The 23,721-nt window shown below is 55.0% G+C and overlaps 1 protein-coding gene across 1 annotated transcript in view; it reads right to left on the bottom strand.

Moving 5' to 3' along the window:
• FAM178B (family with sequence similarity 178 member B) overlaps window positions 1-23,721 on the bottom strand; it is a 47,047-nt gene that overhangs the window by 4,046 nt on the left and 19,280 nt on the right. Inside the window, exons 6-7 of the mRNA XM_039872506.1 lie at window positions 20,086-20,173; window positions 13,321-13,446 (exon numbers count right to left, since the gene is read on the bottom strand). Of these exons, the coding sequence (XP_039728440.1) occupies window positions 13,321-13,446; window positions 20,086-20,173 (214 nt within the window). The remainder of the gene's footprint in view (window positions 1-13,320; window positions 13,447-20,085; window positions 20,174-23,721) is intronic.

The raw sequence follows: 23,721 nt of genomic DNA, 5'->3' as shown, positions 1-23,721 counted from the left end.
TCAGAGGTTTCTTTCGCCTTGTTCTCTCAGACACTTTATGTCTGAGATAGGAAAGGTGGCAGGAAATGACCCACTGTTGTACCCCCAGGCAGATAATGGCCAAGGCTGAGCTGGGAAGGGAGAAGCCGGCTCCATCAAGACTCCAGCTTAGTGATAGGGCTCAGAACAGCCCAGCACCCCTGCCCTTCGCCCCTCAAGCACTTCCTTGCCTTTATCACCCTCCCCCTTAGAGCACCAAGTGACTTGGGGGTGGGGCTCACCAGGGAGCTAGCGATCCCCTTCTCCACATGGGTTCCCTGTCCCCAACCTGGCCATGCCCTGGCGGGGGAGTCCCACAGCATTCAGAACCCCTTCCCACCTCTGCAGTCCTGGCAGACAGCCCTTGCCCTGCTCTCCCCACAAAGCAGGCTCAGGCCTGTGCGGCAGAAATGCACCTTAACTAAAACACAGCCACAAACACACAGACATTAGAGGGAGAGAGATACTTGAGGACGGCAATCATTTGGTCAACAAATCCTGAATCTCAGCTTCTCCAGGAAGCAGAAGGAGAAAGGGTCCTTCTAAGTTTTCTGGGGGGTAGGGGTGATGTGCAGCTCAGAAGGTTCCAGGAAGAACTAAGCTAAACCAAGCTTTTAGAGAACAGTAGGATTTGAGGTGAGGTTGGCCTTGTGGGCGCGGAGCAGGGCCGAGATTACAGCAACAGACAGACCCGGGGCTGATGCAGGGCATGCTGGTGGCTGCCTGGGTGGAGCAGGAAGGGGTGCCCAAAGGACAGGGCTGGAAGCAGGGGTCTGAAAAGTGGGCAGTGGCGGCTGCCCCAGGCTTTTGAGCAGGGAGGCTGGGTTGTGGGGGCCAGACTTGGGGTGCTTGGGTAGTGGGGACAGAATGGGCTGAAATAAACTGCACCGGGAGTAACAGTGCGGCTTTGAGAAAAAGGATTACAGGATAATCTTGCTCATTTTTTTTTTATTTAAAAATTTTTTTTTTCTTTTTAAGATTATTTGTCTACGATGTGCATGCTTTACTCATACAATCAGAATACAATAAAAGTTTTTTTAAACATTAATTTTAAATAAGACAATGCCAATTAGAACTGACTAAGCCTCAGTTGGGTTTGGGGTGGGTGCGGGGCAAGGGAGAGGGACGAGACCTTGAAAAGAAGCAGAGCCCTGGGGACAGAGGCCTCTGTGAGATGGCACTGAGCGAGCTGACAGTGAGAGGTTGCAGGAGATGCCAAAGAAAACATCTTAGGGTGATTGTCGGTGGGTGGCTAGGAAAGGGGCCTGTCTGCAGGGGATAGGTGTGAAAGCCTGGGAGGGGGTGGGGCAGAGAGGGAAGGAAAGGGGCGGCTCTCAGCCCTTTCACTTGTAAACAGTCCTAGATCTGGGCAGTGGCTTATTCCACAGCCCACAGGTGGGTGTGTCTCTGCATTTCAGAGACCCCTGTGCCATGCACAAAGCCTGGGGCTAACAGGGACCTCCAGCCGCCTGGAATTGGTCCGAGGGGCCCCAGTCACCCTGCCCCCTCCTTCTCCTGCAGAATTAATCTTCCTAGGAGGGGGTGGGGCGGGGCCTAGGGTCTGAGGGATGCCCTGGAGGGAAAGCTGAGTAGGGACTGACTGAAAGAAAAACACCACCCTTGCAGGCAGGTTTCACAATCTTGTTGTTAGTCTGATTCCCAGGACTAAATCTGGAGGGACAATCCCAGGAAAACTATCCTGAATGTGTTTTTGGAGGGGGGACTTGGGGTGGTTATAGCAAGAAGGAAAAGGCAGTTCTGAAGAAAAGCCCCATTAACCACATTCTATAAGCCGATTTCTAAAGGGAGGACAAAACCCTCCTACTACCTGGAAGTGGGCCGGGTGCTTTTCTCCACCACATTCCAGGGCGGTCCCTAGAGTAGGGATTTAGGGAGGGGAGGCCCTTGGAGGAGGACTCTGACCCCACTTAAAGGGATAAGGTTCTGAAACCCAGGGTCTTTATGACTTTGATTCAGTTCAGCTTTAAATCTTAGCTCTGAAAATCACGCTCCCTCTCTCTCTGCCCATCAGGGCCCTGTTCTTTCCCCTGATGGCCAGCACCCGAGGCAGCAAAGGACAGAGGCGTGGACCTGACTCATGGTCACACAGTTCAGACCTCTGGCAGGCTACAGATAACATCTTGACCTAAGTTATGTCTCTGCTCCTGAGCCTTGTGGTGGAATGACCCCCTGGCTACTGTCCCATGACACCAGATAGAGGGACTCCTGAAAAGACCTCAGAACTGTCCCCCAGACCTGAAGAAGTGATTCATTATCCTGACCTTACCTCGGAACAATCAGCTTCCAGCATGACCTGTCCCCCTACCCCCAACCTTTGGTGTCTTGAGATCTTGCTCCTTAGAGTCTGTAGCCGACCCGCCATCAGGAGCCAGGTCTTTGGCACAAACTCTGTCTCCAGATCTGCCACTTTGATATTAAATCACTTTTCTTTCTATACTACAAACTCCTGCTCATGCATTTCTTTGGGCTAGTACACAGGCAGGCAGACTCAAACACTGGGATGCCTGTAAACAGCAGTCTGCAGTGGTGCTTTTAGAAAACAGTCTTCGTTACATGCTTAGGAAGCGCCTAGACCACGTCCTCCCCTCACTTACCGAGACTGCTGTCTCAGCATTGGGGGAAGGTAAGAGAGGGTACAGCCTCCCAAAGGGGCAGGCAGTTGCACTGGGTGCGCTCATGGCCTCTTCCGAACCCCCACGCTCCCAGACTTCTGCCCCAGCCCCGTTTTTGTGCCGGTTAGAGAAACAGGCATCAGCAGACACCGGGCTGTGTAGCTGGGAGTTGGCTCAACCTTAGTGCCTTTTTGACAGGAGGCTGGGGGACCAGAGGCTGGCCCCAGAGCGCCAGCAGGGGTAGGCAAGAGCCACCCCTTCCAGGTAGGACACAAAGAAAATAGCCAGGTGTGAGAGGCATTTCCTGCTCCAGTCACGCTGTGACCAGTTCCTGAACTTGGCAAGCCTGCTCCTGTCCTAGCTGGCACCATGGACTTGGGGCTGTCTTCCCTTCCAAGATGCAGGAAAGGGAGACTGGGCAGAAGTGCACTGGGGGTGCCGCTGATGCGCTAGCCCCCCTGCCTGCTCCCATTTCCTGCACAGCTGATAGTGCCAGGTGGCCTTTTAGTAAGCCTGAGGCCCCTTCCTAGTCCCTAAAGGCCTGTGTGGTTTGGTGGGGTGTCAGTGTGGCTTCAGGGTTCAAGAGCAGTACAGAGGCACTCTTTGAGGGGGCAGAGTACTACACTTGTCCAATCTTCAGGACCTTGTCTGAAAAATGGGCCCTCGCTGTCTCAGGGCACCCAGAGCCTTCCCTGCTGGGTGTGAGTAGAGGCTGGGAAGCCCCCGTGGGAACTGGAGCCTGGGAAACCTCAGCCAACGACTTGGGGAGAGGCAGAATCTGAGGGCACGGAATGGGACGTGCCTGAACCCCATGCTGACAAGACTGGATCGTCTCTTGTTGCTGCTGCCAGCAAGGCCTGCAGCTTCTAGCTTCTGTTTTCTGGGTCTCTCCCAGAGTTTGGCAGACAGACTTTTCTGAGATGTTCTGTGCACGATGCCTCATTCCTTAAAGGGCCCTGTCCATGCCCTGGGGAAGGATGACAGGGTGAGAGACAGGAGAGAGCCTGCTGGGCTTGTCACCGATGGGGGGGTCAGTGTCTTCTTGTTCTGGTCCAGCCAGTTCCGACCCCAGGAACCACAGCCAAGTGTCCTTTTGCAGCACTTTCGTCACAAGATGACAGAGAAAAAGGTTGCCATTTCCCAGGACCCTGGTCCTTTACAAAATTCCCCTCCAGCAATGCCAAGAGGGCAGGCTGTGTAGGGTTGGGGGAAGTATTTACGCTAAAAAAGGGCAGAAAGTAGGATAGAGAGTATCTCCCAGGAGGCTACTCACTCTGCTCAGAACATTCTGGTTTCTCCCACCTTGGGTCAGGACCAGGGATCCAGACTTACCTAACCAGGCAAGTCTTCACCCCAGCCCATCCCCTAGAGGTGGCCAGGCCTGTGGGGATGGCTGATCTTGCTACTGGCAGGAGGTCCCCATGGGAGCAGTGCCAACCAGGCTCTGGGGCAGCTGCTATGGGGGTGGGGAGAGAATGAAGGCTGATCCAGGAGCGCCTGCTGGGAAGGACCAAGACGGACCTACAAGACGCTGTCTCCCAGCTAGGCTGGGGGGCCCAGGGGCCCACACTGCAAGTGTCTCTGGCTCCCGCTCGGGCCCTGGATGCCTACTGGTGTCAGGATCCCTTCCTGGGACACCAGACCCTAGAAGAGCCTCCTCCGGCTTTGCCTCTCCTTGCTCCCTGGCTCTGGCTGGTGGCTGCCCTGGGGGACCTGCGCTGAGCCACAGTCTGGCTGAGTTGCTCTCTCAGGCCAGCCCAGAAGACCTGGAGGTCCAGCCCAGCCTGCGGGTCGACCCACAGGAGAAGAATCCTGCTGTTGGCACTGACACCGTACTCATCTACCTCAGGACCTTGAAGCCCGCGGCTAGAGCTGCATCCCACAAATTATTTTTCTTTTCTTCCTTTTTTTTTAAAATTAAGTTTAAACTGATAACCCTACTTCACAGTGCTTTGAGCCAGGGGGCTCACAGTGTGTGTGTATGTGTGTGTGTGTGAGAGAGAGAGATCCCCCTTCAGAGAGAATAAACCCCAGCAAGGTCCCAAGGGCCTGCTAGAGGCTGGACAGGGCGAGGATGAGCCTGTTCCCTGTGAGGGCACCAGAGCCCAAGCCCCCAGGGCATGGTCTAGGTCCTCCACCTCAGGATGGCAAATAACTACGATTAGTAGTGAGTAACCCTGAGGCAGGGCAACTTGCAGGCCCCAGGCCAAGAGCCTCAGCCATGAGAGAGCCACAGCTCATCTGGCTGGCATATCCACAGAAACAAGATGAGAGGGGATGCCCTTTTCAGGGTGACCTCCCTCTGGACCTGTGCTGGAGTGTGGCACCTGCCATCATCTCTAGGGTGCTATCTCTTCTGCCCCACAAGCCAACTGCATGACACGCTCCCCTTGCCTATGCTGCTCCTGCTCCAAGGTCACACTCCTGACCTTGGCTTGGGCCATTACGAAAGCAGCAAGCAGGGGGCGGTGCCCAAAGGAAACCTGAGTTTGGAAGTGACTCTGATCAGGACAGGTCATCGGTCATAAGTCCTAGTAAGAAGGAAATGACGAAGACATACGATTGATCACAAGGAAATGAGAAGAGATGGTGACTGACACACCACCTCTTCCTAGCCCAGGGTCCCTGAAGGCACAGGGCAGAAAGGCCAGAGAGCAGACGTCACAGGCAGGGCCTGCCAGACACCCTGGGGCTTGAGAGGCTGGACACTCAACTCTGTAAATGAAAGTGCCTGTTTGGAATGAGGGTGGGTGGGGACCCAAACAGGGAGCAGAGATGAGGCCCCTTGAGGCCGATGGGAGACAGGCTTGCAGCATGTGGACAGGAATGGACTTCCAGCTCACTGCTGTGAATGGGCACGCCTGGAAAATTGCTCTGAGAACCCCAGTGGGGCAAAGAGTCTGGACGTCTCTGCCGAGGCCGCTGGAGCTTAGGAGGCCAGCCCAGCATGCATCCACATTCCCAGGTCCCTCACTGTACTTCCGGTGGCCCAGGGAAAGTGAACACAGAGACCAGGCACTCTGTCCACACTTAGGAGATGGAGGGATTCACTTAGGTTCTATCTTGACCTTGGGGTGGGGCCCTGAGCAGCCCTGGGCCCTGCTCTTGGTACTGAGGATGGAGAGGAAATAGAGGCCATGGCACAGTGTGGCCTGGGTGGCAGAGAGAGGGAATCAGGACAAAAGCAGGAAGGCTGAGGGCTTCTGTTCCTGTGGTTCTGCTATAGGAAGGCTGACCATTGCTGTATGCTGGTGGGAGGGCTGAGGGGCTGCAGGCAAACCCTTGCCAGAGCACTCCCACCCAGCCTAGCCTTCCTTTCCGGCTTCCTGTTGGCCCCAGAGGGTGCGGGAGATGACAGGCAAGGTTGGCTGGCTCTTCTTGCTTCTCCAGCTAGGACTAGAGACCCTGACCTCAGGGGGATATAGACCAGAAACCCAGCTCTGCTAGCTGCCTAAGAGAGACGGGGTTCTCCACGCACACATTTGCGAGCCTGTGACTGGGTGCTGTGCTAGAGGAGTCACTGAGACCCTCCAGATCATAGCATGGGCACCTGCCAGGGGCAGGGAAGGCCTCACAGTGCAGCAGCTTCCTCAAAAGCAATGCTTCCTCCCTTCTCTTTCTTCTCCTCTCACTGAGTGGTCTCCAGTAGCCTGACCCTAGGAAGCGCTGCCCTCCTTATACCTCAAGGATAACGGAGCACAGAGCCACTGCCCATGCTGAAGGCCAGGAGGATGCCATGGACATCTCAGGTTTTCAAGGGTCCCTTCCTTTGTCAGAGTGTCCCAGTTTCCTGTCCCCTACACCCAGGCCAAGTTGCTCCATGGTGGTGTCTTCAGTGCTGACTCCAGGGGAGAGACACATGGCCCAGGCTGGCTGATCCCTGAACACCTGGCTATGTGACTGGTAGAGACAAAGACGTGACCCATGCCAGGCCACTGAGACGCCACTCTGAGACTCTGGTTAGGAACCTGGGATAAAAGCTCTTTTTTTCCCCTGGCTCCCTATGGAGGGAAGGAAGTGAGCCTGGAGTGTCCAGAACCAGCAGGGAAAGCCTGCCTGGGAGTGTGCCGGGGGGTGTGCAGGCCAGAGGTCAGTGATATTTGTTAACTGCTCCTGTCCATGAGCTGATGGGGGTGGGGGGGCGGGGGGGGAGGGCTGTCCCAGGACCTTTCAGGACGTGTATTTGCGTTTCTGTCATTACAGAGTCCCAGGAAAGACAAGGAGAAGTGAGCAGAGAGCTGGTAAGAAGGCTGTGGCCTGCTGGCAACTGCTCCTGCAGACTTAGGACAGCGAGTGAGGGGCCTCACACACCTGCCTGGTGGCCTTCAGGTGGTGGCGGAGGGAGCCCAAGCTGCTTAGCTGTAGCACTCAGGAGGCACTGCTTCTCCACCCACCATCTCAGGCCCAGGGCGGGGCAACGCTGCTTGTGAAGCAAAGTGTAGATGAGCCACAAGTCGAGTGGACAGACTGTAATACCATGGAATCCAGGACACGAGGGACAGGCCAGGCACTGCCAAGGACAGGGGCATCAGGGGCGAAGCCAAGGACCTGAGAATGGGGGTTTCTGGGAAGGACACCAGGGCCTGCATCAAGTGGTGGGTGTACTTCTCAGTGGGGAAGCATGCAGATGAAGCAGCCAGCTGACGAGGCCTTGGATGGCTGCGTTTGCACATGATGCGATGGCACCAAGCGCCGCTTTTCTCTGAGTGGGAACAGAAGGAAGACAGGCACAGAGTCATCCAGGAGGACTTGTAGGACGAAGAGGCTGAGGTAGGGTGTTAAGTCAGAAACAGAGGAGCCATTGCATGGGGTAAGGACTGGGCCCAGGGGATGGACCCCGGGGCCTGGAGTAGGCGGGCAAAGGGCAGCTGGGCTTGAACGTGAATTGCCTGAAGAAGCCCAGTGCCCTCTGCAGCTGCTCTGTCACTTCCAGCCCTGCTCATACACTTGCACAGAAGTCAGAATCCTTGGGACCTAGACAAAGCTGGCCTGGGCTTGGGCCCCCTGTGGCTTCAGATGCTCAGAAGGACCCATTCTGAAGAAGCTCAGCAGCCACCTAGGTGGGTGTGAAGAGTGGCTAGCACGTCATGTCCCCTTAGGGTCAGCTTCCCAGAGGTTAACTCTTTGAGGCTGATTTCAAAAGATGTCTGACATTCCTCGCTGCGGAGGAAATAAGAGCCACCGCCAACCAGCCAGGCGATGGACTCACGAGTCCTGAGTATCTAGCTTCCATTCCTCAAAACGGTCAGTTTGCTCCTCAGCCTCCCAACCTTAGCCTGACGGGGTTGCCAGCCATAAGGGAGCATGGCTCTCCCTAAGGTGCATGGTGAGGGGCAGGAAAGCAAAGACGGCACTTGTAGGTAAGAAGGCAGAAAGTGTGGGGAGAGGGAGAGGCTCCCGTGAGCCCTTCTGGGTGACACAGGACTCAGGCCTGTGCTCAAGCCAAACCCCAGGGAGCACCCGTCCCTTTGCTGGTTTTGCGGGCCAGTGGGAGAGTCCAGGGGCAGGCACAGAGCTGCCAGGGGCTGTGCACCCCCCGCCCTCTTCCACAGCCACTTACAACCCACTTAAAGTGCTCTTGGCAGGGTCACCTGACACAGGGACAGGCAGTAGGAGCAAAAGCAGTAAAACTTGTTCGTCAGCTCTATTACTACAGGGGCACACCACAAAGATATACAAGAGAGGCACACAATGTGCACACAGACACACACACACACAGACATAGGCGTGACGCAGGCTCATGCCATCTGCAGAGGACATGTGAAGACCCCAGGAGTGTGTGAACTCAAGGGACTCTGAGGCAGCAAGGCGTTTGCCCAGAGCACAGCCACTCCCAACAATCACTTTACACAAGCACTTCTCCCTAGAAGGCTGTCCTCAAGCACAGGGCGGACCGCAGGCTGTGTGCATGGTGAGGAAGCTAACGGGAGCCACCCACGGTCACCAGGCTTGGCTGGGTAGTGTGGCCACTTGCAGCTGGCTCTTAGGGTACAGGGACCGTCACCTGTGCAGAACTCTCAGTGGGCCCCAGGCTGTCTGTCCCACAAGGACATCATCAGGCTGGGCGGTGGACAAGCCCAGGAGGTTACCAGGAGACAGGGGCCGGCTCCTGGGGCCTCCGTGCAGCTCAGGACTTCTGCTCTGTGGCCCTTTGTTTCTTTCCCACAGTGTGAGACAGCCGACTTCCTCAAAGTTCCCAAATGTAACCAAACCGGGGAAAACTCCTACCCCACCACAAAGATTCTGGTTCTGCATACCTTCCATATCCCTAGGGGAAAGACGGAACCAGAAACTCCTTCCTGGTAGCACTCAGAAAGCCAAGGGGAGCAACAGCCAGATGCAGCAGGGAGGCATAGGAGATGCCAGAGGTTCAGCAAGGCCGGGGTGTCACCCGCCTCACTGACAGAGAGCAGGCCAAGACTCCGAGTTTGGCCAGGGCACAACTGAACAAAACCTGGCCAAGCACACTATGGGTGAAAAAGGAGCCACACACTGAACGTGACAAGCTCAGGGGAGGCCTGCGTGGCCCTACAAACTTAGAAGCAGAAAGTAACCACAGGGTGATCTGAACACACAAATCTCTAACTAAACGCAGGTCATGGTGAGTAGTCACGTCCTAGGCCTGTAGCAGCTTCCTTGACAAAGGTCAGTCTTTACCTTAAGTGAGCCTGTCTTTTGTCTTTTTGCATCTGTGATCACATACCTTTGAAATATCAGTGTAATCTTTTTTTTTCCAGACCCCTCAGGGCACAAGCTCGGGCACCAGAGCAGAGGCCACAGAACCTTTCACTGTTATCTTGTCCCATGCACATACCATCTCTCTGTGCCGTAAATGTTAACTATTCACTACCCTGTACCCACCAGTGCAAAAGAACTGTGTGTCTCTCCATCTTGCTTTTTATCCAATCCCAGAGATTCTCCCCGCTTTGCTTTTTCCCACCCTTTTAATCTACCACCAGTGAATGTCATGTAACCTTCCTGACAGCTCCTCTTTTGATTCTAATGTATAAAATAAGCTGCCAGACTGCCATTCTCCAGAGCGTTTTCTCCACCTGCTGAGATTCTGCCTCCCAGAGATTGTTGTCAGTTTGGCTCAAATAAACTCATAAAAAATTCTCTATAGATTTGGATGTTTCTTACATGGACAATGGTGTGCAGGAGTCAACAACAACAACAACAACGACGACGACGACAAATCCAGAAAGCCCCAGGAACCCCTGGTTCTGGGTGGGGAGGCTGAGCTGGTGGCTTTGAGGAGACAGTAGCAAATCAAGTCCAGTCACACACAAGATGTTTGTCTGCATGGGGCCGAAAGGAGAGCCTGCTGGGAAGGCTGGGAAGGCTCTGTCTCTGGCAGAACTGGTCCCCTGGGCTGGAGCGGAGTGTCTGGTAGCCAACTCTCGGAGCACACTCCTGCACTGAGACCTCTTCTTCCCGCTTTCAGGTCCCAAGCATCACTCTGACCTCTGTCTGGCAGCCTCTGGGACCACCCCTCTCAAACCGGGCAAGCACAGGGCCACTTACAGCCACTGTCAAGAACAGGAAACTTTCTCCTTGCCCTTTACATTTCATTTGAATAATTCAAAAAACAGAAAGCAGACTAAGGGGAGAAAATCAGACCTTAATACTTGCACGTGGGGGATTCATATAAGCATGAAAATTACAAAGACAGTGAGGCAAACAGAGGTATATATGTCATTTTGGACTCAAGAGGGGGAGGCAGGCAATTCATAGGTAGATGAGAAAGAGCAAATGTTTACTAAATAAATTTCTGCCAGGCCACCCAGAAACAGTAGAACACAGAGGGGAATCTAGTGAACAGGTTTCTGTTCGGACCCTCCCTATGCGTCACATTTCACTCACATGTGCTAAGCCTCCTTTCCTGAAGCAGGATTTCCTATCTGCGTCTCTTTACGCAGGTGAGGGGGAGGTAACAAACTCAAGTTTAGTTTATTGGGCTTTCATTGTTTTCTATTTGAAATATTTGACCCACATACCAGCAAGGGTCTAGGCAACCATTTCTTTATCCAAAAGCACTTGAAATTGCTGCAAGTATTCTAGCGACCCCATTAAGAAGCGGGGTTCCCATATTCCACGAGCGCAGTGGTGACCTTCTAGGATACTTGGTGGCTCTGACCCAGCCAGGACAAACGGCCAGCACAGGACTTGCCTGGGTCCCCCACCCCGTGCCCACCCCAAGGGGCTGCTTTAGGAGCAGGCTGTCTCTTTTGCCACTTGGTGGTGAGGCCTTCCAGGCAGAACCTCAGTGGCTCATAATCACACACAACCTGCTGTGATTGGTTCTTTCAGAAGCAGGTGATGCTTCTGAAGTCAAGTGCCTCACAAGAGAAGCCCAGGCTACAAACCCTCACAGCCCTCATGACAGGGGCCAGGGTGCAAACTCGCAGAGGCTGGTCAGAGGGCCTGCAGAGGGGGAAGGTCACCAGAAGGAGGACAGGACAGCCAGAATGGGGGGAAAGGGGAGAGAAGAGTTCAGAGAAGGAGAGGTGTTAAAGTTGCAACACTCGTTTGTGTTAAAATTATATCATTCATTCAAGCACTCACTACTGCCAAACGTCATGCGATGCTGAGAGACATTGGCTATGCCCACAGTCCAGCTGGGGACACAATAAGGGACAACCACAAAGCCATGGGATCAGTGAGAAGAAAAAGTCATGATGTGGGCAGCAGAGAGTGGCTCTCCCAGCCTTGGGGGAAGGCTGGGAGCTCACAGGCCCCGCAGAGAGAGGGGACGTAGGGAGGCAGAAGTGTTTATCTGCAAGGGCTGGAGGAGGGCTGAGACCCACAGAGCAGGAAATCTCCTAGACAGCAGCCAGCAGGGCCTGGTGGATGGGGCCCAAAGGCTGGGAAAGGGCTGTCCCCATTTCCTCCAGGCTGGGTCTCCTGGGGCCGGCCTCACTCTGGCCTTGGTGTCCCCACTGCACCCCGAGGAGAAAGCTGCCAAAGCTTTTGAGCTTGAGGATGAAAGACGCAGCGCCCAGACCACTGCTCCCTGTAAAACAGGGCGGACGATGCCGCCACCCTTTTTGGCTGGTGAGCAGCCTGATCATCTTTGAAGATGAACGGGGCTGGGGCCTCAGGAGGAGTCAGCCGGGCACAGGTGGGAGCGGGGCTGGGCCGGCCCTGCCTGATCAGAACAGAGCCCAGCCCAGGGGGACAGAACACGCCACGTTTCTGTGCACAGCCCCTCAGTGGGCCCCCCACCAGCCCCACCGGCTCCCCTTCCCTCCTCTGCTCTGGGCCACCTCCCTCTCAGGCCAGGATCAACCCCAGGTGGGATGGAGCTGCAGCAAAGGCATCTGAGAGCCTCAGTGCCTCTCCCACTGTCCCGACCAGCGTGCCCTACACTTCTAGGGGACACCGCTATGTCACCAGGCCAAATGGGTCATTTCCAATATGACAGCTGACCAGGGGATGCTTCACAACCTCCTTTACATGCATGAGAACAGTCTTTGAAATAAAGGATACTCTCAGTCCACTAAGCGAGGTCACAGAGTGGCCCTAAGGAGCCTGGAGGTCATACTCCTCATGTGGCCAGACTGGACACAGCGCCCCCTTTCCCTCTCATCATTCCTCTTCGTCTTCCCTCTTTTTTCCTTCACCCAGCACAGTCCTGAGGCTTGCCTCCCAGACAGACCACCCACCCCCGGACACCCAACTCAGCCTCCGTAACACTCTAGTTCCCCAGGAAATCACTGGCACAGGACAGGACATGGGGACACTCACACGCTCCCAGGAGGCAGCAACTTTGTAAGTGCACTAACATCTGGCTCAGCTGAGGGACAACCTCCCCTACACGTTCCAGAAGAGAACACACACCTGGGGGTTCTCATATCTTCTTACTGGTCCATTTGTGTTAACATTAATTAATTCATTTATCTGATTTGCAGGATGCCCAAAGGCTGGACTTCTGGATCAGAGTGAGCTTTTGGAATGAGCACCTCACCCAATTAGGAAGATGCCTATCTGTATTCCTCATACTGGTCCCCAGGGCCGGGGTGCTCGAGATCTGCCCCACTCCCCAGGGAGCCAAGCTTGTGAGTCCAGAACTGAGGCCCCCACATCCACCCTGCTTGATGTTCACCCCAGGGGCCTCATGCAGCACCATTCCAAACACCACCACTGCCAGCTAGGGGTCCTCACTGCCCTGACTCTTGCTAAAGCATGGCTTTTGGGAAAGTCAGTGAGGAAGAACAGGGAGGCCAAAGACTTGGGCTTAGTGACAGCCACATAGAGCTTGGACCCAGCTCTGCCCCTGGAGAACAGGGTGCCTCTCGCATGGGCTCATTATCCTAGTCTTACTTCCCACTCCACTCCCCTCACCAGCATTTCTGCTCCTGTATCCTCTCCAAATGGTGCGGTAAGGCTAACGGTGGGGGCGCCCATGGTGGACAAAGCCGTACCAGGTTACACAGGATGCAGCAGAACCCGATGCGGGCTGGGCAGAAGAGCGGCTGACACCTGTGCACACAGCGTCCCACAGGGCCCGGGTGAGGGCACTGTCACAGGCTGAGCCCAGACCGGGAGCACGTCCTCATCAGAGGCGCAGCTTGCTGGTCTATGTCTCTACAGGGCCCACAGGGGGAAGAGCAGTGAACAGCCTTGCCTTTCCGCTCCCAGGCGAGGTGGGTAGGTGCTGGGTGCTCACCTCACGGTCTGTCTCGGCGCTGGCCTTTGGCTGTTGCTCCTGGAAGGACGATGAGGTCTCAGAGCCCAGGTACTGACTGAGGGATGACAGCCTCATAAAGCTCAGCAGCTGACTGAGCACTAACAGCTGGGGAGAAGAAGGGAGGCTGTCACTCTCGGAGGGTGGCAGCAGGGTGCTCGGGGCCCCTCAGGGACTCTGGACCTGGTTGCCTGAGCTGTCAGTGGCAGGTCAGAGTATGGACTTCCAGAACCTGGATCCACCTGTCACTTGGGAGCTGAGTGTCCTGTCTGTAAAATGCAGACAAGCACACACCTTGTTCCCAGGAGAAGAGGTCACACAGGCACACAGGGCAAGCCCTTCCTGAAAGAGGTGAACTCAGAAGAGCTGCATGGATGGAGGCTGGATCCACTTGCCTGCAGTAAGCAGACACTTGCGGTTTAGAGGAACCAAGAGTAGCAGAGGGGGTCTCCTCTGCCACCAGCAAGACCCCATCCCCACTGAGGGCTGCCCATGCCTGCTGGCCCACGCTCTCATGTCCCTCTTCCCGTTTAACTTGCTCCTGTGGGAGTTAACCGCTAGGGGAAGACGAGAGGCTGTGAATGAACCCCTCATGCCCGTCATCCTCACACCACCTGCCCTTTTCATCACCCCCCACACACCTCTATATTCCTTCTAGAGACTTTTAAAGCAAATCTAAACATCGTATCATTTTACCCATAAAGAGCTCCTAACAGAAAAAGATTTTCCCCCCAAACATAATCACAATACCATTCTCTTGCCCACAAAATTACCAAGAATTAATTCCTTATATGACCTAACATGTTCACTTTTCTTTGTTTCAAATATGTCCTTCTACAGTTGTTCTGTGGGAAGCGGGATTCCCCACAAGGTCCGCACCCTGTATTGGCTTGATGTGTCACTTACCCTGCTAGCTCCGCCCCCTCCATTTAAATTGTTCACCCTCTCTCAACAAATGGGCCAGTGTCCCCACCTCCAGCTGTGGCCTGCATAAGTCCAGGTGTCTGCAGTGAGCACTCCTTCCCACCCAGCCCTGGCGCCTTATTTGGGTAGCCTCAGCCAAGCCTCAGAGAGGGCCATCCAGTGAACCTGTGGACAGGCAGGCAGACATGCTCCGAGCCCCTGGCCCCTCGAGGCTACATGTAGCCCTGGGGAGGGGAGGTGGTGCAGAACCAAGGAGCAGACTCAGGGGAGTTCACAGAGGCACTATCTCTTCAGATGTAGCAGGTGCAGAGTGGTCAAAAGGGTGAGGGCCGAGCCCCCCAGCCTAGCTCCCCGCTCAAGCCCAGCCTTGCCCGGAACACCTGGCTTCCTCCCCCTGACTCATCTGCAGACACCTGCTCACCGTGGGCTCAGACAGCCCACAAGAGCAACTGGGCTGAGGGCTGGGAGTCAGGCCTCTGCTCCTGTCTGATCCCTTCAGAGGGGAGAGGAGGCAGTAGGGAGAGAGAGGGAAGGTTCTAGGGAAGACAGGCTCAACCTGGTGCCTCACCAAAACCGCAGTATGCCACCTTGCTCAGGCCTTGCGAGGCTGCGGTAATTTCCAAAACAGTGCTGCCTGCTTGAGGCTCACAGCTGTGCAAGCACAGTCCTCACCCCCAGAAGCAGCCCTCAGGCGGCAGGCAGCCTCACCCCAGTTGGACCCTCCCAGCTACGGAGCCCTGGGTGGGGCTAGGCTGGGTGGAGGAGGACACTAGCTCCCATGTTCTCCCTTACACTTGCTTAGCTCTGTGTATCAAGCCTCGACCTTCTGATCCCTTTTGTTTCCAGCTCAGCCATCCACAAGACAGACCCCTTTCTCCCAGAACAAGGGCTTGTTTGGGCGGCGGTCCCGGCTGGGCCATGGCCTGACCAGCGCACCTCCCCACCTTGGCCCCATTTCTGGGAGCCAGCTCTGTAAACACTCAGCCCTTGAGGACAGACTATGCCAGGCCAGAAGCAGATGATCACCCAAGGAGGCGGGTCTCCTCTGGCCTCGGCAGTCTGCCCAGCAAGAGGAGGCAGCAGAGTTCCAGCTCGGGCGCTGTCAGCACGGCCTGTCTCCTGACTGCGGCCCCCACTTGCCCAGGCTGGGGTGTGTCTGCAAGGCCCTGCTGGCCTCTGTTGCTTCCTGGAGCCTGTGCCCTGACCGGGCCTTCCGAACAGGTCCTGCACAGCTGTCCCCTCCCCAACTTCCAGCCCCTGTTCCAGGCTCACCTGCTCTGCAAGGCCAGGCTTGCCCAGCTCCCCACACCTCTGCACTCTCCATCCCAACTCCACACTAGTGTATTTCTGTGGCATTTATCACCTTTTAACATGCTGTGTAATTATTATGTTGTTGTTGTTGTTTTATTGTTTGGTTTTATTTTTGGTTGTTGTTATTATCTGCCCACCCCACCAGAATGTAAGCCCCATAAGGGCAGTTCTGTTCACTGCAGTGTTCCCAGAGCCTAGCACAGTGCCTGACACATGTGCATGTTTAATCCTCATTTGTTCAATGAATGAATGATAGCTGGCAGAACTGCAGCCAGCCTTTCCCTGGGAGATGCAACCCTCAGCCCCGCTTTGACCTTGGCTATTTGAAGCCCATGCTTTCCAAACTCCAAACAGGAAGGCATGACTTGACAAAAGAGGCTTGCTGTGTGGCAAGAGGTAACCTGGGACAAAATGCAAATTCTGGCTTTCCCCCAAACCTGTTCCACCTGTGCCTTCCTCAGGGCTCTCCGCCCTGCCAGATGTGCAGATCTTAGAGTCTCCTCTCTCACATTCTATATCCTGCTGTCTGTCCTTAGGACATACACTGCAAATCTGACCACTTCTCACCACCTACGCCACCACGTCCCCAGGCTGACTTGCCACCATGGGCTTACATTCTAGTGGGGCGGACAGATAACAATAATAAGTAAATTACTACGCTTACTGCAATCGCCTCCTTCCTCCCCATGCCCAACAGTCTATTCTTCATACAGCTGCCAGAGTAAATTGTAAACACTTTGCAAATCTGGTTACATTTCTCCTCTTAAAACCTTCCAAGGGCTCCCTACTTAGGCATGAGAATCAAAGCCCCACCACTGCCGGAGTCTCTGAGGGAGTGACCTCCGCTTAGCGGGCAGCCCTCCACTCCTCCTGCCCAGCCCTTGGCCCTCTGCTCCAGCCACACTGGCTTCGTGCTTTTCTCCTAAGAAGACTTTGCCTGCTCCAGGGCCTTTGCACTTGCTGTTTCTTCTGCCCCCAGAAAACTGCACAACTCCTTCAGGTCTGTGCTCAAATGTCCCTGTCACCCTTATAAAACAGCAGCCTCCGGACACCTCCTCTCCTCTTTATCTGGCTTTATTTTCTTCCATAGCACATATCTCCACCTGGCATGCCAAATGTTTACTTCTTCCTTGGTCTCTGTGTCCATCTCCCCCTGGACCCCGAGTTTCATAAGGAAGGGACTGAGTTCTCTTCAGGGCTGTATCTTCAGTGCCCTGAGAAGTGTCTGGAGGCCTGAGGCTAAATCTGGGACCGTCCCAGGAGTCACAGGAACCACAGGGGCAGTTTGACCCCGAGACTCTTTTAGAAAATGCAAGCCTTGGGGTCACTACCTCCTGATCGCCTACAGAATTCCTGACTCTCAAATTCAGTTATCTGGCACCTGCTCCTGGTCCTGTGGCCGCAGACTGCAGCCTGAGACTGGGAACCAAGCAATCCAGGTACTGGGACCCCAATGCCTAGCAGTACCAGTAGAATCCTCTGCCCAGCACTCACCCCAGATCCTCTCCTCCCACAGAGTCAATTCTCAGCCCTTGCCCCCCCGCCCCAGTGAATCAATGGATACAGTTTATCAAGCACTTATGCATCGATGAAGAGGAAGAGATGACCCTTGTCCTTATCTGCCACCCAGGACTAAAGTTCAAGGGACCAGCAGGGCTTGTGCAGCGTGAAGCAGGAGCTGTGGTACAGGCTGTCACATACAGAGAGCTGCGGAAGGGGCTGGGGAAGTGGAGATGGCACACTGCAGGGTCAAGGGCACAAACTCTGGAGCCAGGGCTCTAAGCTTGAAGCCCAGCTCCACACTTTTCCCTCTGTGAGACCCTAAGAAGTTTCCTATTGCGCTTGCCTAGACTTCCCCATCTGTAGAAGATGGATGATAAACAGAGTCTTCACTGCCTGGGGCTGCTGTGGGAAACAGGCAAGCTCTGAGATGGCCCCTGGGATACAGCCATTACTGGGTAGTCTGCTAGCTGTTCAGTTGGGAGGTGATGGGTGGAAATGCCAGCGCACAAAGGTGTGTGCAGATGTGGTGGGGCCGGCCTGGGAGGAAGGCCAGGAGGAACAGGCAGCACTGGCAGGCTGCATAGAGGAGACCTTGGGAGAAGCGGGTACATGGCTGGATGTGGGCGGCTGTGGGGCCGAGGTGCCCTTTGAAAGCGTGTTTCATGAGGATATGTCTGACAAGCCAGACTGGAAAGGGGAGTGCCTGCAGCGGGGACCTGGGAGGAGGCCGTGGCCCTGGGCTTGCAGTCAAGATGGGAAAGGCACGGAGGGCATGGGCAGGCTCCAACTGGCCCTTCCTCCCCTAGAGCCACTAAGATCCTGGCATGGCTCTGCACAGCTGTACTGCCCGCCTGCAGACTCCTCTCTGCAGCACAAGCACTGACTCCTCCTTCCTGTCAGGATACCCCTGGGAGACACTGCCTGGGGCAGACAGTCACTGCCCCTGCTTTTCACTCCACTAATACCTTCTCCTCTGAGGGCGTTTCCTGGTGCAGAGCCTGGCACACAGGATGCGCTCAGCCAGGGTCTCATGAGCACATGGGCAGATGGGCAATGGGTGTGGTACAGATGGACAGGGTAAGGCCCAACAGGCGGTGGGAACTCAGGACAGCTCCCCCTGGGGGTGGCGTCCGCACTCAACAGCCTGTTCACTTACCTCCCTTACCTTGCAGGACACCCTCCAGGCCCTTCCTCCCATTAACTCCCCTCACCCTCCCACGCACAGGCTCTGGCCAATAAAAAACACCTTGACTTTGGAGCACCCCACCCCATCTCTCCTGTCACTGCCAAAGGCTGCTGGTGGCCGGTGGCTACCCTGCCCGCCACCCACAGCTGGGCCTGCCTTCCCTGATCTATTCCCAGAGCTCTGCCCTGTCACCTCCCTCTGCTGACACTGTGCTCAGTTCTCCGTGGGGTTCAGTGACCACACCCACTCCGGAACCCTCTGGGGACACCTGGTCTTGTCCCCACTGCTGTATTTCTGCCCGCCCTGTCCCTTACTGCATGGCACCCCCTGTGACACTGTGTGGTCCCTCTGTTCTCCTTCACAGAGATGCTGTTACCTCTGTGAAGTGGCCCCTGTGCAGGCCACTCCCTCGCTTGCTCCTCGTCAGGTCTGTGCCTGGGGAATGTTCCCCTCACACACACACTGGCAACTCAGGCTTCCCGAGTGTGCACCCACAGTGTGCACCATGTTCCCGTTGTGCCAGGCACGGTGCTTGCCAACAGGCGGGTATGAACGCGCGCACATGCGTGCGTGTGTGTGAGTGTGTGTGCGTGCGTGTGGGACACAGACCCTGAACAAACAAGAAAATATCAGGATATGGCACGAATAATTTAAAACAGGTTGATGGTGCCAAGGCACTTGGGGTTCAGTGCTCATGAAAGGCCTCCTAGAGAAAGTGATCTTTCAGAAGGGATGAGAATGACAGGAAGTGCCAGCCATGCTAAGTCCTAGGGGGGAAGCATTTAAGGCAAAAGGGATGGCCAGGGCAAGAGCCAGGCCAGGCTGGCTCTGATAAGCCAACTCAAACAGTCACCTTTCTGAGCTTCCTCCGTGCAAAATTAGACTCAGCCATAGGGTCCACTCTGCCCCAGGATGTGCAATGTGCCGGAACATTCCCTCGGCACTCTGCGCAGGGGTTACGCAGGCTTGCCCTGCACACCTCCAGCGACCAGAGACGCGCAGCTGGGCCTGCCGGGCCTCTCCAGGTGCTGAGCTGGAGGATTTGGCTGTATTTAGCACCTCTTCTGGGATCCCAGGGAGTATCTTGGGGCTGAGAACATTCTCAATCTCCCTGCCGTGACCCAGGGCCCCTGCAGGGATGTTCTCTGAGCTTTAAGGAGGTCATAGTCAGAGCTTCTGGGGAGCAGAAGACTGGGAAGCAGACAAAATTCCACTTCCCTCCCACCCTAAGCATGTCTAACACTGGAACAGAGAACACTGGGAAGGAGCAGTTTCAATAAAGTAGGATTCATTTCCCTGCCTATAAAATGTGGTACAACCAGGGGCTGTGGGAGGAGAGGGAGAGGAGTTAGTGTTTAAGGAACAGGTGCAGTGTTTCAGACTGGGAAGATGAAAAAGTTCTAGAGGTGGATGGTAGTAACGGTTGCATAACGCTGTGACTGCTGAAGGCCACTGAACTCTGCACTTAAACAGGTGAGAACTCCATACTTCAAATGATTAAGATGGTGAAAAAAAAAAAAAGTTAAAATGGCAAATTTTATGTTTATATACTTCACCACTTTATGTTATATATACTTATGTTATATATACTTTAAAAAAAAAAAGTAACGTATACCTCCTTCTCTATTCTCAGTGCCTAGCACACAGTAGGCACACAAAAAGGAACTAGCCGATGCAAGGATTTGAGTGAAAAATTCAAACTCAGTCCGGCTCTCCCGGCCTAAAGCTTCTAACCTTTGGGAAAAGCATTGAATGGAGCAGGGCGTTGAGCCCACTGGCTTCCCAGGCCTGGACGGACACAGCGGGCAGAGGCGCAGACTCACCTGAGCCTTCTCCTGCCAGAGAGGGAGCGTGTCCTGCTGGCCCAGCACCCGGGCGATGACCACCAGGCTGAGCTGGCTTCGAAGCTGCCTGTGAGAGAAAGAGTGAGAGAGACTGAGGGGTATGACACTCGGGGTGGGCCGGGGGTGGTGGTGGTGGCATACACGGGGCGGAGCAGGAACCCACCGAGAGGTGAACATGAGAGAGCCACTCTGTTGGGAGGACCCCGGCTTTCTCCTTTGCTTTACGGCGCTTATTACTTACTTTAGAAGCAATCACACGTGCATGATGGGAAAGTTAAAAAATAAGCAAAAAGAGAAAAGTAATGTAACTGGCAACTTTGAAGGGTAGCATGGTAGTGTTTTTCTTCTTAGTTGGTTTTCCCTCCTTGTGCTTCTACTTGTCTGTGGACACACAGAGACAGGAAATAACTGACTGCTTGGCAGGACCGTTGCCCTCCTTCTCTTTGCAGCATTAGAACCTGTTGGCCCACGTACGCTGGTGGAAGGTGGGTGACCTGGCCAGGTGAGGCCAAATCCTGTTGGTTCTTTTTCACCCAGCATCCACTGACTTTCCTTTGAAGAACCCCTCCCCAACCGGCCCAAACCTGGGTTCCCAGGGTAGGCACAGGAGCCAGGCCTGGTTCATCACAGTTCTTGTGGGCGTGTACACGCAGGAAGTGTGGCTGGAACACTAGCAGAGTGTGTGCCTTTCCAGCAGGGCCACCAATCTGGCAGGAGGTGGTGATCCCATGGCCACCAGCGTCTACCCTGTCTCCTTATGGGAGAGCCTGGAAGATGAAGCAAACAGGATGGAAGGAGGCCTCAACAGCACCCAGAGCCTGCTGTGCCTGAAGTTTCCAGCCTTGGGTCCATACAGTGGGTCTGTCAGTCTGTTGGCTGTGAGCCGAAAACATCCCTTTTGCTTGAGTCATTTTGAGCTGGGCTTTTGAGCCTAGCCCCAAACAGTCCTGAGTTACTCTGGGTGGAGCTGGTATCTCCCCTCCTCAAGACTGAAGACCTCTTGAGGGCTGGAGTGAGCAGAGAGAAGAGGGACGTGGAGACCAGGGTTTGGGGCTGTTGGTGGCAGTGGCCAAGGGAGGCTGGGGAGGTGGGTGGGAAGAGGGGTCCAGGGCCCCTCCTCCACCCTAGCTCCCCACAAGAGCTTGTCTCCACAGTGGGGTTACATCTTCCATGTACCCACACACACCTGTTTCCCCCCACGGGCAGCAGATGTCAGCCCCTGGCATGCACTTTGATGTGGCCACAGCCCCATCATTTCCACTAATTCCAGTGGAAAGCCATCTCCAGGGGTAGCAAAGGAGAACTCCTGAGGCTGGAGGAAGCTATTGGGCTGGAGCTGGCTCTTTAGAGGAGAAATGCTCTCCTCCCACTCCCACAGGGTAGACCAACATCACAAAGAACTGAAGGAGGGGACATGGAACAGCAAGACATGGGCAGCACTCAGAATGATGTTTCTCTAAGGAAGTACTTAGGGGAGCAGGACTGAGCTGCACCCCCCAGCCGGCACTGAAGGCCCCTCCCTTGCCCGTGCTGCCTCTGAGCTTGCTGCTGCCCAGGCCTTGCACAGTGCTGGGGGCTGAGGTAGGCTGGGCAGGCTGGCACTTGAACCAGGGGCCTCGTTTGTTTTCTGTGATAGCACTTAGTCAAGAAAATCAGAGGAATCAACAAAGCAAGAGGTTCTTGATTAAACAAAGAAGAAAGGCAGCAGAGGCAGCGGCACCACCATGCACCAGAAAGCGGACATGAAAAGTAAAGAAGAGGCCCAGTGTAGGGAGGGTGCAGGGCAGGTGCAGGACTGAGGGGCACTTTGCAGCCAGCGGGAACGTAAACAAGCACGTCCCCTCAGTAAGCTGTTTGGCAAGACCTGCTAATGATGTCCACGATGGCTCAGACCCCGAGACTCAGTGGGCCTCCTCCTAGGCACTTAGTACAAAACAAGAAAGCAGCAGTGAGTGCTGTGCCAATGGAACCCATTAACAGGCCCATACAACTCGACCTTCCCGAACGATGCCGAGCCAAGAGCACAATGACCATCACGGTGTCATGTGAAGGAGCCAGATGCAAAACAGTGTATGTGTGTGATTTCACTTCTGTAAAGAACCAAAATGGACAAGTACCAGCTGTTGGAAGTGGGGATACTGGTGACACATGGCAGGGGGCAGGACAGGTTCTGCTCAGGTTTCATTTCTTGATCTGGGTGCCAGTTCCACATGTGTTCGACTTGTGCAAATCCGCTGAGCTACACACTTAACAATCTGTGCTCTGTATGTTACAGTTCAATAAAACTCTTATTTAAAGAAGGAATTCAGCTGGGGGGCGGGGAGACAGGATTGTCAGATTTGCCAATAAAAATATGAGATGCCCAGTTAAATCTGAATTTCTTATAGATGTGCAAAGAATAATTTTTTTTTTTTTAATCCCAAGTTTCTCCCATGCCCTATTTGCATTTTATCTGGCAACCCTGAGAGAGACCAGCTATCTCCATCCATTACTGACTGGGAAGACCTGATATTAACTGGCCCGGGACCCTCCCCAACCCTGTCTACCCCTAGCCTTGACCCCTTTCTGCAGCAGACCTCAGCGTTCCCATCCCACCTCCACGTCCTAAGGAGAGGCAGCCACATCTGGGTTGTGCCTTGGGACAGAAAACAGGAGCCTCTAGTCCTCGGGTCTCCCACACTAGACCCCCGTGGGTGCGGCTAGACACCCTCCCCCGACCTGAAGCCCCACTCTCCAGTCTCTCCCTGGGCCCCAGCCACATCGCACACCCCACTTGGCTTCCCCTCACTGTCAGCCAGGACCTGCTCTCCAGCTGTTCCTGGAGTCAGGAGCAGCTGAGCAGGGAACTCAGTGGGAGGTAAATGGCCCCTCTGAGCGGCTGCTCCTAGCCAACTTGCAGCCAGAATCAGAAGCCCTGCATCTGGGCGGCAGTAATCCAAGCCAGGCCTGCGTAGAGCTCCTGCACCCTAGCAATCGGGCAGGGAGGGGTGGTCCTGGGGGATGGGGGGCTGGCGGGCTGGTGACGTGGAGACTGGACGGTTTCAGAAAGGCTGAGGCAGGCCAGGTGGGTCAGGATGGGGCTCATGTCCAGAAATGAAGAAAAACACCAGAAAAAGCACTGAGGGGAGGGGGGGATGCATGGATGAAAAGAAACTCACCTCTGAGGGTGGGGCTCCCCCTGGCTGCCCCCACCTGCCCACTGCCTTTCATCCTAATGGTTCTCCCTGCCTTTTAAACACAGTCCCCTGCACTCTCAGTTCCCACTGGGGCACAGGGAGAGGGGACCACTTTTTAATTTTAGACTGAGAACTTACTCTAGAGGAGGAAAAGCAGAGACTCACCCTCAACACCACCCAGACTGCAGTAGGCTGCCCAGCTAAGGTTGGCCTGGGCTCCCCCTCTCCCCCAAAACTACCCAACCCCACCTGGCAAGGCCTCCTGGAACTCAAACCAGGCAGACAAAGGAGGATGCAAAAGCCACTGGAGCCATCCCAGCCACTGTCATATAAGGCAAGGCTTCAGCTTACTGGACTGTGCAGCAGGCCAGCCCTCTGCTTCAGCCCTGCCCCGCCATCCTCTTGGGCCTCTGTAAGACCAGGACACTGGATTAACACT

Source organism: Pteropus medius, unplaced genomic scaffold, assembly GCF_902729225.1.
Source record: "Pteropus medius unplaced genomic scaffold, Ma_sr-lr_union100, whole genome shotgun sequence".
Lineage (NCBI taxonomy): Eukaryota > Metazoa > Chordata > Mammalia > Chiroptera > Pteropodidae > Pteropus > Pteropus medius.
This window is presented reverse-complemented; position numbering and strand designations above follow the sequence as displayed.